General features: G+C 33.8%; 1 protein-coding gene across 2 annotated transcripts in view; it reads right to left on the bottom strand.

Moving 5' to 3' along the window:
- LOC126032361 (UDP-glucuronosyltransferase 2A1) overlaps positions 1 to 14,994 on the bottom strand; it is a 66,990-nt gene extending 51,996 nt beyond the window's left edge. The window contains exon 1 of one of the 2 annotated variants that reach the window (XM_049790021.1): positions 14,554 to 14,994. In XM_049790021.1, coding sequence (XP_049645978.1) covers positions 14,554 to 14,899 — 346 coding nt within the window. In that variant the 5' untranslated portion in view covers positions 14,900 to 14,994. Of the gene's footprint in view, positions 1 to 4,049; positions 4,085 to 14,553 lie in introns of those variants that run through there. The other variant, XM_049790022.1, reaches the window with a different exon arrangement.
- Positions 14,995 to 15,431: the final 437 nt, after the last annotated feature.

The raw sequence follows: 15,431 nt of genomic DNA on the forward strand, positions 1-15,431 counted from the left end.
TAAAATGGCAATACTCCCCAAAGCATTTAATAGATTTAATGCAATCCTTCTAAAGTTATTTAAAGAAGTGGATCAAACACTCATGAAATTAATTTCAAACAATAAACACAGACAAATAACTCAAGCAATTTTTTTATTTTGGGTCACCCGGCAGCTCTCAGGGGTTACTCCTGGCTCTGCACTCAGAAATCATCCCTGGCAGCTCAGGGACCATATGGGATGCCGGGATTCAAACCACCGACCTTCTGCACACAATGCAAACACCTTACCTCCATGCTATCTCTCCTGCTCCACAGCAATTCTTGATAAAAGGACTGTGGCAGGCATTATTTTCCCCAATTATAAATTGTATCACAAAGCAATAGTTATTAAACCAGCAAGGTATTAAAATAAAGACAACTACTCAGAAAAGTTGAATAGACCTGTGTATTCAGAGAATGTTTCCCAGACTTACAATCAATTAATTTTTATAAGGGTCAAAAATTTAAAATGGAGTGATGTTTGCACAACTGGTTAGCCACTTGCACAAAAGCAAAATCAGACCCCTATTTAACACTATGCACAATGGTCAAATCCAAGTGGATTAAAGACCTTAATATCAGGCCTGAAAGGTATATGGAACAGCACATATTTAAAACATCTCATTATATTGAGACTAAAGAAATAAAAAAAGACACTTCCTCGGGGCCGGCAAGGTGGCCCTAGAAGAAACACTTGCCAAGGAAGGACTGCCGTTAGATCCCCCAGCGTCCCATATGGTCCCCCCACGCCACGGGCAATTTATGAGCGCTTAGCCTGGAGTAACCCCTGAGCATCAAACGGGTGTGGCCCGAAAAACCAAAAAAAAAAAAAAAAAAGACACTTCCTCAAAGAAGAAATACAAAATGGCTAAAAGACATGGAAAATGATCTACATCACTAATTATCAGGGAGATACAAATTAAAACAACATTGAGTTACCATTTTATGCCACAGAGACTGGCACACATCACAAAGAACAAGAAAAATGAGTGCTGGCAGGGAACTAGAGAAAAATGAACTCTAATTCACTGCCGGTGGGGATGCCGTCTAATCTAGCTTGTATGAAAAACAAAATGGAGATTTCTTAAAATCTGGAACTTGAGCTCCCATAAGTTCCAGCTATATCACACCTAGTAATATACTCTAGGATCACAAAAATACAATTCAAAAATTCTTGATAAAATTTATAAATAATAATTGTACATAAATTGAATCATTATTTAAAATAGTCAGACTCTGGAAACAACCAACATGCCCTTTAAAAAATGAAAGGGTAAAGAAACTGTGGTACATTTACACAATGGAATATTATGCAGCCATCAAGAGAGATGATGTCCAAATTTTTCTATACATGGATGGACATGTAATTTATTATGCTTTATGAAATAAGTCAGAGGGAGAGAGACACAGAATATTCTTACTCATTTATGGGGTTTATGAAAAATTAAAGACATTTTGGTAATAATTTCCAGAGGTAATAAAGATGTGGGATAGAAGGACCAGCTCACAATATGAAGCTCACCACAAAGAGTAGTGGTTTAATTAGGGAAATAACTACACTAACAACTATCATGACCATCTTTTTTACTATCTTTATTTAAACACTGTGATTACAAATATGACTGTAGTTGCATAATTACAGTCAAGAAAAGAACACCCCCTTCACCAATGCAAGATTCCCACCACCAATTTCCCAGATCTCCTTCCTCCCTACACCACCCACACCTGTACTTACAGAGGCTTTCTACTTCCCTCATTCATTCACATTGTAAAGATATTTCTAGGTGTAGTTATTTCTCTAAGTGCATATCATGACAATGTTAATGAGTGAGAGAAATAGAATGTCTGTCTCAAATACAGGCAAGAGTTCAGAAAGGATGAGGGGTGGCATTGGTGATGGGAATGTTGCACTGGTGAATGGGGTGCTCTGGTTATGATTGAAATTCAACTACAATCATGTTTGTAATTATAATCCTTAAATAAAGATTTTACAAACAAAAATAAAATAAAAATATTTTGTAAATTATAAGATATGGTATTTTTAACCATTTTTCTGAAGGTCATTTGATTAGTGACCTTTGACCATCATGCAGGCATATAGGAGAAAGGTGCTAGATTTTTTCCCCACAGTGTCTTTACTGTGGAAGATGGGGAGACTTCAATGTATATATTAATGGAATTCCTAATTTCAGAGCAACCATGTCCCCACAGATTATTACTGGGTCTGCAATCAACACATCACCACATCAAAGCACCCTTCTGAAGTTTTGTCATTAACTCAAGGTTGCTTAACACGTCATCACAGATTTGTATATTAAATTTGAAACAAATATCTAGCAGCTTTTCTAGTTCTTTGCAGAATCTCCAGAGTGTGAAAGGTGTTGGCTGATGATCTATCCAAAAAGTTATCATACGATCAATTAAAACATCTATATTGTTGCTTTTGAAAGAAACAGGTACCACTTGAACACTCATGAAAGAACTCGGATTTGAGTTAATGAATAAAGTATTGATGAGGCAAGTAGTGTCATACTGTGATTTTTAAAAACAACTTTCCTAGAATGATTCTAATATTTAACCAATGGCTACCATCCATAGGCCACATCAGCACATTTCCACCTAGAACAATTTTAATCAGAGTCAAATTTAAAACCAACAGCGAACATACTTCTTAAGTGTTACGTTGTCCATTATGGTAACCATTCTACTGTAGAAATTTTGAAAAATAAGAAGCTTTCAAAGTACATTTAGAGAAATTTATCAGAAAACATATTGGTATTGTTTCTAAAAGCATTGATATGTAAATTGATTCATATTTAAAAGAAAATGATATTATTTGAATTACTTATGCAATAACCTGAAAATTTTATATTAAAGATGAAATTTCATATTAAAGATAAAATACTAATTTATTGCTATTTTAATGAGATAATTGAAGACAAGTTATAACTCTTTTATCTATGTACTTTTTGACAAAAACTGATTTAGAAAAATACAGAATGTATATTTTAAAAATTATGCTGTAAATGAATGATCTTACTGCTGGTCACTTTGTCAAAACATTAAGGCTGGATTATATTACCAAGTCTATAAAAGTTGTATATTTATGAATAAATGCTAACATTATCTAATTAATTATTTAATTTGTCTGTAAGTTGTCTTAGCTCTAATTTTAGAAAATTTACCAATGTACACTAATACTATTTTTCATGAATTATGTTTTCGAAAATAATTAAAAGCCTTGCTTACATATAAGTACAGAACTTTTGCTCAAATGTTTTTAGATACTGTATATACTCGAGGAAAGCCGATAGTAGGTTAAATGTTTTTCAATATTTATTGCTAACAAAAAAAACTGTAAACTTGCAATAGTAACTTTAAAACTTTAATTAAGTTCAAAAGATTGTAGTTTAAGAGGTAATCAAGCTAAAACACAAAGGTTAAAATCCTTCAAAACTGGTTTCTTCTCCTAATTATCAGTATATCAAACAGAACGTCAGCTGTATTTGATGTGAGGGTATCAGTAAAGATATTGTCAGTATCACTGAGTTTGCAGATATCATCATCTCTGCTGTCAGTCTCATACAAAGCGCAGAATATTGTTGGTTAAATAGTTCAGTGGCATACAGATCAGTGCAGTTGCCTTCAGCTCAGCCTTGATTTGTGGACTGGGCTGAAGCATCACCCCTCCAGCAGACAGCAGAAGGTGACCAAGACTACATGCATAACTCGAGTATAAGCCGATTTTAGCACAAAATTTTGCCGGAAAAAAAAGGTTTATATGCGAGTATATATGGCATGCTAATTAATGCATAATTGAGCATGCACCAAATAGCCCAGAAATTTCTGTCTCTTCAAAATAGTTTAGGGAACTTAAATAAAATCATTTCTGAGCTGTACTTTCTACAGTACAAAGAATTCCTATTTATTAAATATTTCTTACATATAATATATTCACTTTTTCTAATCTTTTCTTAAAAATTTTATGATACTTACAATATATTCTTAAAAAAAAGAAGAGTTTCTTACCTAATACGTCACTATATAACTTGTCCCAGGTTTTCTCATCATATTGGTTAATACACAAGTCAGACAAAACAGAAAACACAAAATTTGTTACCCTTTCCAGAAAGGTCATTTTGTCTGTTAGGCCTGTAATGGGAATAGGCACATAGGAAAGGGGAATTGGAAGTTTTTCACAATATTTCTCCAGAGTATGACCCATTGAGAATCTTAGAGTGTACACAAATGGTATTTCTAGCAACTCAGCTATCTGCTCTCCACAGGGCAACACAGGGTCTGTAACCAGTACATCATATTTGGTTTCTTGAAGTTTCTTCATGACTTCTTTATTGTACACCACAGACTCACACATAAATTTTATACTTTCAGTAATATAAATATAGAATTCTCGTAGCTTTATTGCAGACCTCCAGAATGGTAATTTTGGAATGACATTAGTAACTAGGTCTTCAAGTACTTCCATTACTTCTGTAGTATTTTGTTTGTTATTTTTCATAGGGATCACCTGGAAGTTGATTGTGGAAGAATTCTTGTAGTCAATTAACAAAGCATTTGAAGGAACCAATACAGTCATCTCATGGCCTCTCTCTTCAAGATTTTCAATAATTGTCTTCATGTTAAGCCAATGGCTCATGTCAGTTGGCTATACCAGGACCTTCCCACAGATACCATAGTTAGTACAGCAAAACTTCAGCAGCAGAACTGCCAGAACCCATCTTTCAAAAATCATGATAGCAGCTACTTCACAAAGTTCTTTGCAGTTGCTGTGGACTTGCATAGCACCAAAGTAAAATGCAATTTAGGTCAATATAAAGTTAAAAATTAATTGCTATGTTTGCTTAATTATGACTGCTCCCATGGGAGTAGTGTAGAGGGAACATAGTACTTTTGGTTTGTGAAAGACAAGAATTTTTATATTTATTATTTTAGAGTGAATGTTAGTAACAGTGGGGGAAAGGAAGGACACAGCTACTCCTGATATAATTTCTAAGAAGAAAGCAACAGCTATCTTTGGAAAAATCATGGGGATTTTGTACTCATGGAGAGCAAAAATGTTAACTGGAAATAACATCACTATGTGTGTATTCTAAGAAACACCTTACTCTTCACTTGCTCTTTCCCATGCTCTGGACAAATTTTTCTTTGACTTATCTTTATTATCTATGGTATACAAAATCTTTCCAACAAAACCCAAACAGCCTGACACCAGAATCTGAGAATGACCTAATTGCTAAAATTATTTCTTAGAGGTGTAAATAAATAAAGTAGTCAGGAATAAATTATGTTAGAATAATATAAAATCTTATTTGACATTCTGAGTAGGCTTTTTATAGGGAAGAAAACTGATAATAAAGCATAGTATATGGAGCTTTCCAAAGAAGTCTACATTTGATTAATATTCAGGGTGTAAAACTATATGGAAAATACATTATAAATAAAAATCAATTCTCATGAATTTATAGAAAAATAGGTTAAGTATTATTTCTTATACGATGTAAAGAAGATGGGTCTTAGATGATAGAAATTAAGGGTCAATTCTATAAAACAGTTTGATAAGGGAGGACAAAAGTAGTATAAATGCAACTTTAGTACTGATAGTTGTGCATGTGAATTTTGGAGGAAAGTTCTAATCTATTGATCTATGGCCCAGAGGTCAGAGGCTACACTAATAGGCTTGGCTTCTGAGCAGGAGCCCAGAAAAATATAAGCAAAATGTTAGAAGGGGAACTGAATAATATGTAAAATTGATTCAACCTATACCCCATAGGTAAGATGAAATGACTAGTAGGCAGGAATTCCAGAGCATGTGTTTACAAAGAACAGCTAGACAATCTCCCATCCCCTTAAAGCTCCTCAGAGACCTCCCTCCAGTGAGAAAAACTGACAGTGATGTAGGAAAATGTTAATTTCAGATTAGGAAAGGAGCCATTCTATAAAAGCATAGAACCCCACATCAAATTGTGGTTGAAGACTGTAATCCCAAAGATCAAATCAGTACCAACCTTATATATAACCTCTCTGAAAATGACTTTAGAGAATTCCAGTAGAAATTCAGTGAAAATTCTAAGTATACTTAATAAGCTCAAAGAAACAATGGACTGGATTGCCAAGAAAACATAAAAAATATAATAACAGAAAATAGAATTTAAAGAACCGAAACCCTTGACAGTAGAAATAAAGTATTTTCTGAGAAGTCTCAAGAGAAGAAAAGCTGCTGAAGACCAAATTATGAGATCAAAGTGAACTTCAAAAAAAAAAAAAGCCACAGAAATAACAGAAGATAGAAAAAACGTCTCAAAATACATGAATTGTGACCCAAGGTATATAGGATGATTTCAAGAGAAATAACTTAAGAATCATTGTGACTAAAATTCTGAAAAAATAGCGTGGCTGTACTTATGTGATTATAAACTCCAGTTTTAGAACTTTACAATGGTAAAATTACACAAAGAATGTGAACAGATGAAAATAGAAGTCTTCAATGAAGTCAACAGAAACAACGTAAGACCATTGGAGTCCCATAAACCCAGGAAGATAATCCCGAGAAAGATTCATCAGTCAAGGACATCATTGTAAAGAAACTCTTAGAGATAAAGACTGCATGCAACCAAGTCCTGCATAACCAAAGAGTACGAGCTAAAAGAGATCAGAAGAAAAGCACTCCTAGACACATTCTAGTCACAATGTTGAATCCCACAGACAGGGATAGAATACTGAAAGCAATACAATCAAGAAAGGAAAATTACAATCAAAGGCATCCTTAAGATTTACAGTTGACCTGTCACAAAAAACCCTCAAGCAGAAGCAGTGGTGGAATACAGTGACAAAACACAATGAATTGAATGTTTCACCTAAAATACTATACCCAGCCAGACTCACTTTCTGGTTTGAAGAAAGTTTCTATTCCTTCACGGGTAAACATCAGCTCAGAAACTTTACAGACTCAAAACTAGCCATAAATGAAAACTGTAAGATATAATTTAAGACTAGACTGATCAACAGACACACCAAACTTCTGCACAAAGATGGCACTAAATCCCATGACAATTATCTCTCTTAATTTCAATGGACTAAATACACCTGTTAAGAGACACAGAGTGGCTAAATATATCAAAAAGCTAAATCCAATCGTCTGTTGCCTACAAAGAAACACACGGAATAGTCAGAACAAATATAGACTTAAAATCAAAGGTTGGATAAAAATCATCCAACCAAATAATTTCCTGAAAAAAAGCTAGAGTGGCCATGTTAATATCAAATGATACTAAATTTAGAATTAGAAAAGTTCTAAGACACAAAGATAACATTTAGTATTAATCAAGGGATATGTAAAACATAAAGAAATCACTTTAAAACCTATGCACACCCAATGAGGGACAAGAAAAATATTTAATAAAATTGTGGACAAATCTGAAAGAAGATATCAAAGCAACACAATCATTATAGGAGACTTCAACACTGCCCCCTTGCTTCTTGATGGGTCAGCCAGATTGAAATCAAGCTAAATTATACTATCTTTGATAAGAGAAATGGAGAAGGTAGTGGACTAGTGTGTATATACATATATATATATATACACATACTATACCTTTGTCTATATATATTTATATAGAGTTATATATAACTCTATCTCAAGAAACCGGATAACATTCTTTTCCAATACACATGGGTCATTCTCCAGGATAGACCACATGCTAGCCCTTACAATATAGCCCATAATCAAGAGGATAGAAATGGAGCAGACTATCTTTGCTGCTAACAAGGCACTGAAATAGATGTGAACTACAAAGAAAGACTTTAAAAACTGAAAATTCTAACAACTAGAAATTAAACAGCTTACTCTGGACCATCCACTGGATCAGAGATAAAAGTCAAAGAGAAAATCAAAACATTCTTGGAAACAAATGACAATGAAGACACAAATTATCAGAATTTATGGGACACAGTCAAAGTGATACTGAAAGGAATATTTTTAGCTTTGCAAGCACACATCAGGAAGGATGAAGTGGCCTACATGATTAAGCTTATAAAATTAGAAAATAATTATCAAAATGAAGCAAAAATAGGTAGACAGAAGAAAATAACAAAACTTAGAGCAGAAATTAATGAAGTGGAAATCCAAAAAACAATCCAAAAGATCAACGAAAGTAAAAGTATTTTCTTTGAAAAAATAAACAAGGTTGATAAACCACTGGTAAAACTCACAAAGGAAGGGAAAAAAAAACTTGATAAACTGGATTGGAAATGAAAGGGGGGGATCACTACAGATATTGCAAAGATTCACAGGGTAATCAGAGACAACTTTGAGAAACTCTGTCTTGAAACATGAGAAACTGGCAGAAATGGATAAATTCCATGACTCTTATCAAATTCCACAGTGGAACCAGAATGATGTAGCATATCTAAACAGCCCTATCACTAGTGACAAACTTAAAATGGTAATCAAAAGTCTTCTCCAAAACTAAAGCCCAGGCCCAGATGGGTTCACTAATGACTTCTATCAGACCTTTCAAGAGGAACTACTACCATTTCTTTTCAGGCTCTTTCATAAAATTGAAGAAGCAGGAACACTTCAAATAGTTTCTATGAAGCCAACACCACCTTGATACAAAAACCAGAGATACTTCCAAAAAAGAAAATTATAGACCAATATCTCTGTTGAACACAAGTGCAAGGATCCTCAACAAAATTCTGGCCAATAGGATCCAAAGCCTTCTAGAGAAGTTCATTCACCACAACCAAATATGTTTCATCCTAGGACTTTAAGGATGATTTAACATTGATAAATCAATAAACATAAAACACAATATCAAAAAAATTAAAACAAAAGCATATGATCATATCAATGGATCCAGAGAAAGCATTTGATAAGGTCCAAAACCCATTCTTCATAAAAACTCTCATCAAGATAGGAATGAAAGGAACTTTTCTCAATATGATCAAGACCATCTACCTCAATCCAATGGCAAATATTATTCTCAATGGAGATACACTCAAAGGCTTTCGTCCAAAATCTGATACAAAACAAGGCTGCACTCTCTCAACACTCCTGTTGAACATAGTACAGAAAATACTTGCCATAGTGAATAGGCAAGAAAAATATACCAAGGGCATCCAGATAGAAAAGGAAGAAGTTAAGTAAGCTTTCACTGTTTGCAGATAACATGATATTTTATTTAGAAATCCCTAAAGGCTCTATCAAAAAGCATCTAGAAACAATAGATTTATATAGCAAAGTGGCAGGGTACACAATTAACACGCAAATATTAATGGCCTTATACACCAATAATGATAGTGAAGAAATGGACATTTAAAAAAATCCCTAGTAGCCAGAGCAATAGCACAGCGGTATCACTTTTGCTTTGCATGCTGTTGTCCCAGGACGAACTCAGTTTGATCCTAGCATCCCATATTGTCACCCAAACCAGGACATACTTCTGAGCACATATCCAGAAGTAACACCTGAACGTCACTAGGTGTGGCACAAAAAAGCAAAAAGCAAAACAAAACAAAAAAACCAAAAACAAAAATAATCTCTACCAATTTCATTCATTTTAATATCACACAAACTCAAATATATTGGAGTCAACTTAACTAAAGAGGTGAAGTACATGTACAAAGAAAACTACAAAAGCCTGCTTCAAGAAATGAGAGGACAGAAGGAAATGGGAGACATATACCCTGCCCATGCACTTTAAGGTGAACATCATTAAAATGGCAAAATTCCCAAAACATTGTATAGATTTAATACAATCCCTCTAAATATATTTAAAGAAGTGGAAACATTCATGAAATTCATTTCAAACAATAAACATAGACAAATAGATTAAGTAATTCTTGATAAAAGGACTGTGGAAGTCATTATTTTCCCCAATTATAAATTGTATTAAAAAGCAATAGTTAGGGGCCGGAGAGATAGCATGGAGGTAATGCGTTTGCGTCTCATGCAAAAGGTCATCGGTTCGAATCCCGGCGTCCCATATGGTCCCCTGTGCTTGCCAGGAGTGACTTCTGAGCATGGAGCCAGGAGTAACTCCTGAGCACTGCCGGGTGAGACCCAAAAACCAAAAAAAAAAAAAGAAAAAAAAGCAATAGTTCTTAAAACAGCAAGATATTAGAATAAAGACAGATACTTAGACAAGTGGAATAGACGAGAATTCAGAAAATGTTCCCCAGACTTACAATCAATTAATTTTTGATAAGGGTAAAAATTTAAAATGGTGTGGTGTTTGCACAACTGGTTAGCAACTTGCACAAATGCAAAACCAGACCCCTATCTAACACAATGCAGAAAGGTCAAATCCAAGTGGATTAAAGACCTTGATATCAGTCCTGAAATGTATATGGAACAACACATATTTAAAACACTCCATGACATTGAGTCTAAAGAAATAAAAAGACACTTCCTCAAAGGAAAAAATACAAAATGGCGAAAAGACAAATGAAAAAATGCTCCACATCACTAATCATCAGGGAGATGCAAATTGAAACAACACTGAGTACCAGCTCATGCCACAGAGACTGGCACACATCACAAAGAACAAGAAAAATAAGAGCTGGCAGGGATGTGGAGAAAAAGGAACTCTAATTCACTGCTGGTGGGAATGCCCTCTAGTCTAGCTTTTATGGAAAACAAAATGGAGATTTCTCAAACTCTGGAACTTGAGTTCCCATATGATCCAGCTATACCACACCTACTAATATACCTTAGTAACACTAAAATACAATTCAAAAATTGTTGATAAAATTTATATATAAGGTTGTATATAAATTGATGCACTATTTACAATAGCCAAATGCTGGAAACAACCAAGATGCCCTTTAACAGATGAACGGGCAACGAAACTGTGGTACATATACACAATGGAATATTATGCAGCCATCAGGAGAGATGAGGTCATAAAATTTTCCTATACATGGATGGACATGTAATTTATTATGCTGAATGAAATAAGTAAGAGGGAGAGAGAGGGAGAATATTCTCACTCACCTATGGGTTTTAAGAAAAATTTAAGACATTATGGTAATAATTCTCAGAGGTAATAGAGATGAGGGACAGAAGGACCAGCTCACAATATGAAGCTCACCACATAGAGTAGTGGTTCCACTAGGGAAATTACTAAACTAACACCTATCATGACCATCTTAATGAGTGAGAGAAATAGAATGTCTCTTTCAAATACAGGCAAGAGTTCAGAAAGAGTGAGGGATGGCATTAGTGATGGGAATGTTTCACTGGTTAATGGGGGTGTTCTGGTTATGACTGAAATTCAACTACAATCATGTTTGTAACGATTTTTATAAACAAAGATAAAATAAAAATATGATATTGTAGATTATAAGATATGGTATTTTTAACCCTTTCTCCGAAGGTCATTTGATCAGTGACCTCTGAACATCATGCAGGCACATAAGAGAAATGTGCTGAATTTTTCCACAGTATCTTTACTATGGAAGATGGGGGAGGCTTCAATGTATATATAAATGGAATTCCGAATTTCAGAGCAACCATGTTCCCACTGATTATTTATTTATTTTTTGGTTTTTGGGTCACACCAGCAGCGCTCAGGGGTTACTCCTGGCTCTATGCTCAGAAATCGTTCCTGGCAGGCTCTGGAGACCATATGAGATACTGGGATTGGAACCACCATCCTTCTTCATACAAGGCAAACAACCTATCTCCCTGCTATCTGTCCAGCACCATTCCCACCGATTATTACTGGGTCTGCTATCAGCATATCACCACCTCAAAAGCACCCGTCTGAGGTTTTGTCATTAACTCTAGGTTGCATAACCCATCATCATAGATTTGTATATTAATTTTTGAAAAAATATTTAGCAGTTTTTCTAGTTATTTGCAGAATCTCCAGAGTATGAAAGGTGTTGGTCAATGATTTATCCAAAGAGCTATCACAAGCTCAATTAAAACATTTATATTGTTCCTTTGAAAAAAACCAGGTACCGCTTGAACATTCACAGAAGAACTCAGATTTGAGTTAACGAATAAAGGGGTTGTTGATGGGGTGAATAGTGTCACACTGTGAATTTTTAAATCAACTTTTCTAGAATGATTCTAATATTTAACCAGTGTCTACCATACATAGGCCATCCATATCAGCACATTTCCATCTAGAACAATTTCAATCAGAGTCAAATTTAAAACCAACAATTGAACATACTTCTTGGGTGTTATATTGTCCATTATGGAAAACATTCTACTGTAGAAATTTTGATAAATAAGAAGCTTTCAACGTATATTTAGAGAAATTTATCAGAAGACATAATTGGCATTGCTTCTAAATGTATTGATATGTAAATTGATCCATAGTTAAAGAAAACCTATATTATTTGAATTACTTATGCAGTATGTTGTTAATTTCATATCAAAGATGAATTTTCATATTAAAGATGAAATACTAAATATAATATTTTTGCTATTTTAGTGAGATAATTGAAGACATGTTATAACTTTTATGTATGTACTCTGATAAAAACTGATTTAGAAAAACATAGTATGTATATTTTTTAAAAAATTATGCTGTAAATGAATGATCTTACTGCTGTTCACATTGTTAAAACATATAGTAACTAAGGCTGGGTTATATTACCAAGTATATAAGAATTGTGCATTTATGAATAAATGCTAATATTATCTGATTACTTACTGAATTTCTTCGTAAGTTGCTTATCTCTAATTTTAGAAAATTTCCAATGTACACTGATTAATGTTATTACTTTTCATGAATTATGTCTTAGAAAATAGTTAAAAGCTTTACTTATATATAACTGTAGAACTTTTGCTCAAATATTTCTAGATACTGTACATACTCGAGGAAAACCAACAGAAGGTTAAGTGTTTTTCAATATTTATTGCTAAAGAAAAACTGTAAACTAGCAATAATAACTTTAAAACTTTAATGAAGTACAAGAGACCATAGTTTAACAAGTAATCAAACCAAATCACAAAGGATAAAATCCTTCAAAACTGGTTTTTCCTTCTCCTCATCTGTGTATCAAACAGAACTTCAGCTCTATCTGATGTGAGGGTATCAGTAAAGATATTGTCATCATCACTGAGTTTGCAAATATCATCATCACTGCTGTCAGTCTCATACAAAGCGCAGAATATTGTGGGTTAACTAGTTCAGTGGCATACAGTTTAGTTCATCTGCCTACCTCTTCAGCTCAGCCTCGATTTTAGACTTGGCTGAAGCACCACCTCTCCAGCAGATGGCAGAAGATGACCGGAGACTACATGATGGCCCTAGTATATGTGATTTGTGGGTTTCAGCACAAAATTTTGCCGGAAAAAAAAGGTTTATAGGCGAGTTTATAAGGCATGTTACTTAATGCATAATTGAGCATGCTCTAAATAGCCCAGACAAATTTCTGTTTCCTCAAAATAATTTAGGGAAGTTAAATAAAATCATTTCTGAGCTGTACATTCTACATTACAAAAAATTCCTATTCATCAAGCTGTCAAGATATTAAATTGTATATTTCTTCTGATTTTTTTCAGGAGCTATGCTAAGTCCTGCTTTAGTCAATTGCTATTTTAGCATTAGAATAACAGCTTGAGGCTGGTCAGTTTACATGACCACCTACATGTGAGCCTGAGATAACTGATGCCTTAATTATCAGAATTAAGGCCAGGCCAACAAAAGATTGACAAATGAGACTGCTCTTTGAGCCTGGCCCTCTTCAGGCACCTGGATGTTGGCCCTTAATGATTTAACTAATGATAAAAGAAAGCATTGTTAACAACTATGGAGGTCATCACACATCTTAAATACCATAAGTGCTTGATTCTTTTAGTTCTAGGAGGAAAACCTTGATTATTGGTTATGATTTTGATGACCATTTTTTCTAAGAGTGTTACAATTTTCTTCATATCAAGTCTATATTCTAGAATATCTATGATTCTTTTCAACAAATTTTCTGAAGACTTGATAATTAAAACAAATATGCAGATACAACACAAATTAAAGATTTCATTATGACTATTCAAAGTGACTGCAGTTTCTTTCCATAAAACATAACCCAAACCCTTCTATATGGTCATTTAAGTTAATTTTGTAATATAACATTTTTAATAAATCAGTGCTTTTTACTTTAAGACAATTTATCAACTATTTCCATGTATTAACTGCCTACTTTGGCCTTTTTTAATATTTCACTAAAACAGGTGACTAGTGTTTCTGGAATGTGTTTTAGAATGTTTTAATATAGTCTACCTAGAACCATAAAAAATATAAATTGCCAAAAACTATAGAGACCAAATATATGTATATTTAACAACTTAGTTTCTTATATTAGTACCAATTTCTAAATATTATGGAGTCATATATTTAGGCAAGCTATAAAATCCCTGTGCCCTTGTCTATAATTTCTAGAAATTTACATGGAATAAATATTTCTTACATATATTATACTCACTCTTTCTAAAGTTTTTTTTAAACTTTTATGGTACTTACAATATATTCTTTAGAATAAAAGAAGAAATTCTTACCTAATGCTTCACTATATAATTTGTCCCAGGTTTTATCATCATATTGGTTAATCCAGAAGTCAGACAAAACAGAAAACACAAAATTTGTTACCCTTTCCAGAAAGGTCATTTTGTCTGTTAGGCCTGTAATGGGAATAGGCACATAAGAAGGGAGAATTGGAAGTTTTCCACAATATTTCTCCACAGTATGACCCATTGAGAATCTTAGAGTGTACACAAATGGTATTTCCAGCAATTCAGCTATCAGCTCTCCACAGGGTGTCACAGGATCTATAAACATTACATCATATTTGGTTTCTTGAAGTTTCTTCATGACTTCTTTATTGTACACCACAGTCTCACACATAAATTTGAAACTTTCAGTAACATAAAGACTGAATTCTCGTAGCTTTATTGCAGACTTCCAAAATGGTAATTTTGGCAAGACATTATTTATTAGGTCTAAAAATTCTTCCATTATTTTTGTAGGATTTTGTTTGTTATTTTCCATAGGGATCAACTGGAAGTTGATTGTGGAAGTATTATTGTAGTCAATTAAAAAAGTATTTGATGGAACCAATATAGTCATTTCATGGTCTCTCTCTTCAAGTTTTTCAAGAATTGTCTTCATATTAAGCCAATGGCTCATGTCAGTTGGCCATACCAGGATCTTCCCACAGAAGCCATAGTTAGTACAGCAAAACTTCAGCAGCAGAATTGCCAGAACCCATCTTCCAAACATCATGATTGCAGCTACTTCACAAAGTTCTCTGCAGTTGCTGTCCACTTGCATAGCATCAAAGTAAAATGCAATTTAGGTCAATATAAAGTTAAAAATTAATTGCTATGCTTGCTTAATTATGTCTGCTCCCATATCGGTAGTGTAGAAAGGACACAGT

Source organism: Suncus etruscus, chromosome 16, assembly GCF_024139225.1.
Source record: "Suncus etruscus isolate mSunEtr1 chromosome 16, mSunEtr1.pri.cur, whole genome shotgun sequence".
Lineage (NCBI taxonomy): Eukaryota > Metazoa > Chordata > Mammalia > Eulipotyphla > Soricidae > Suncus > Suncus etruscus.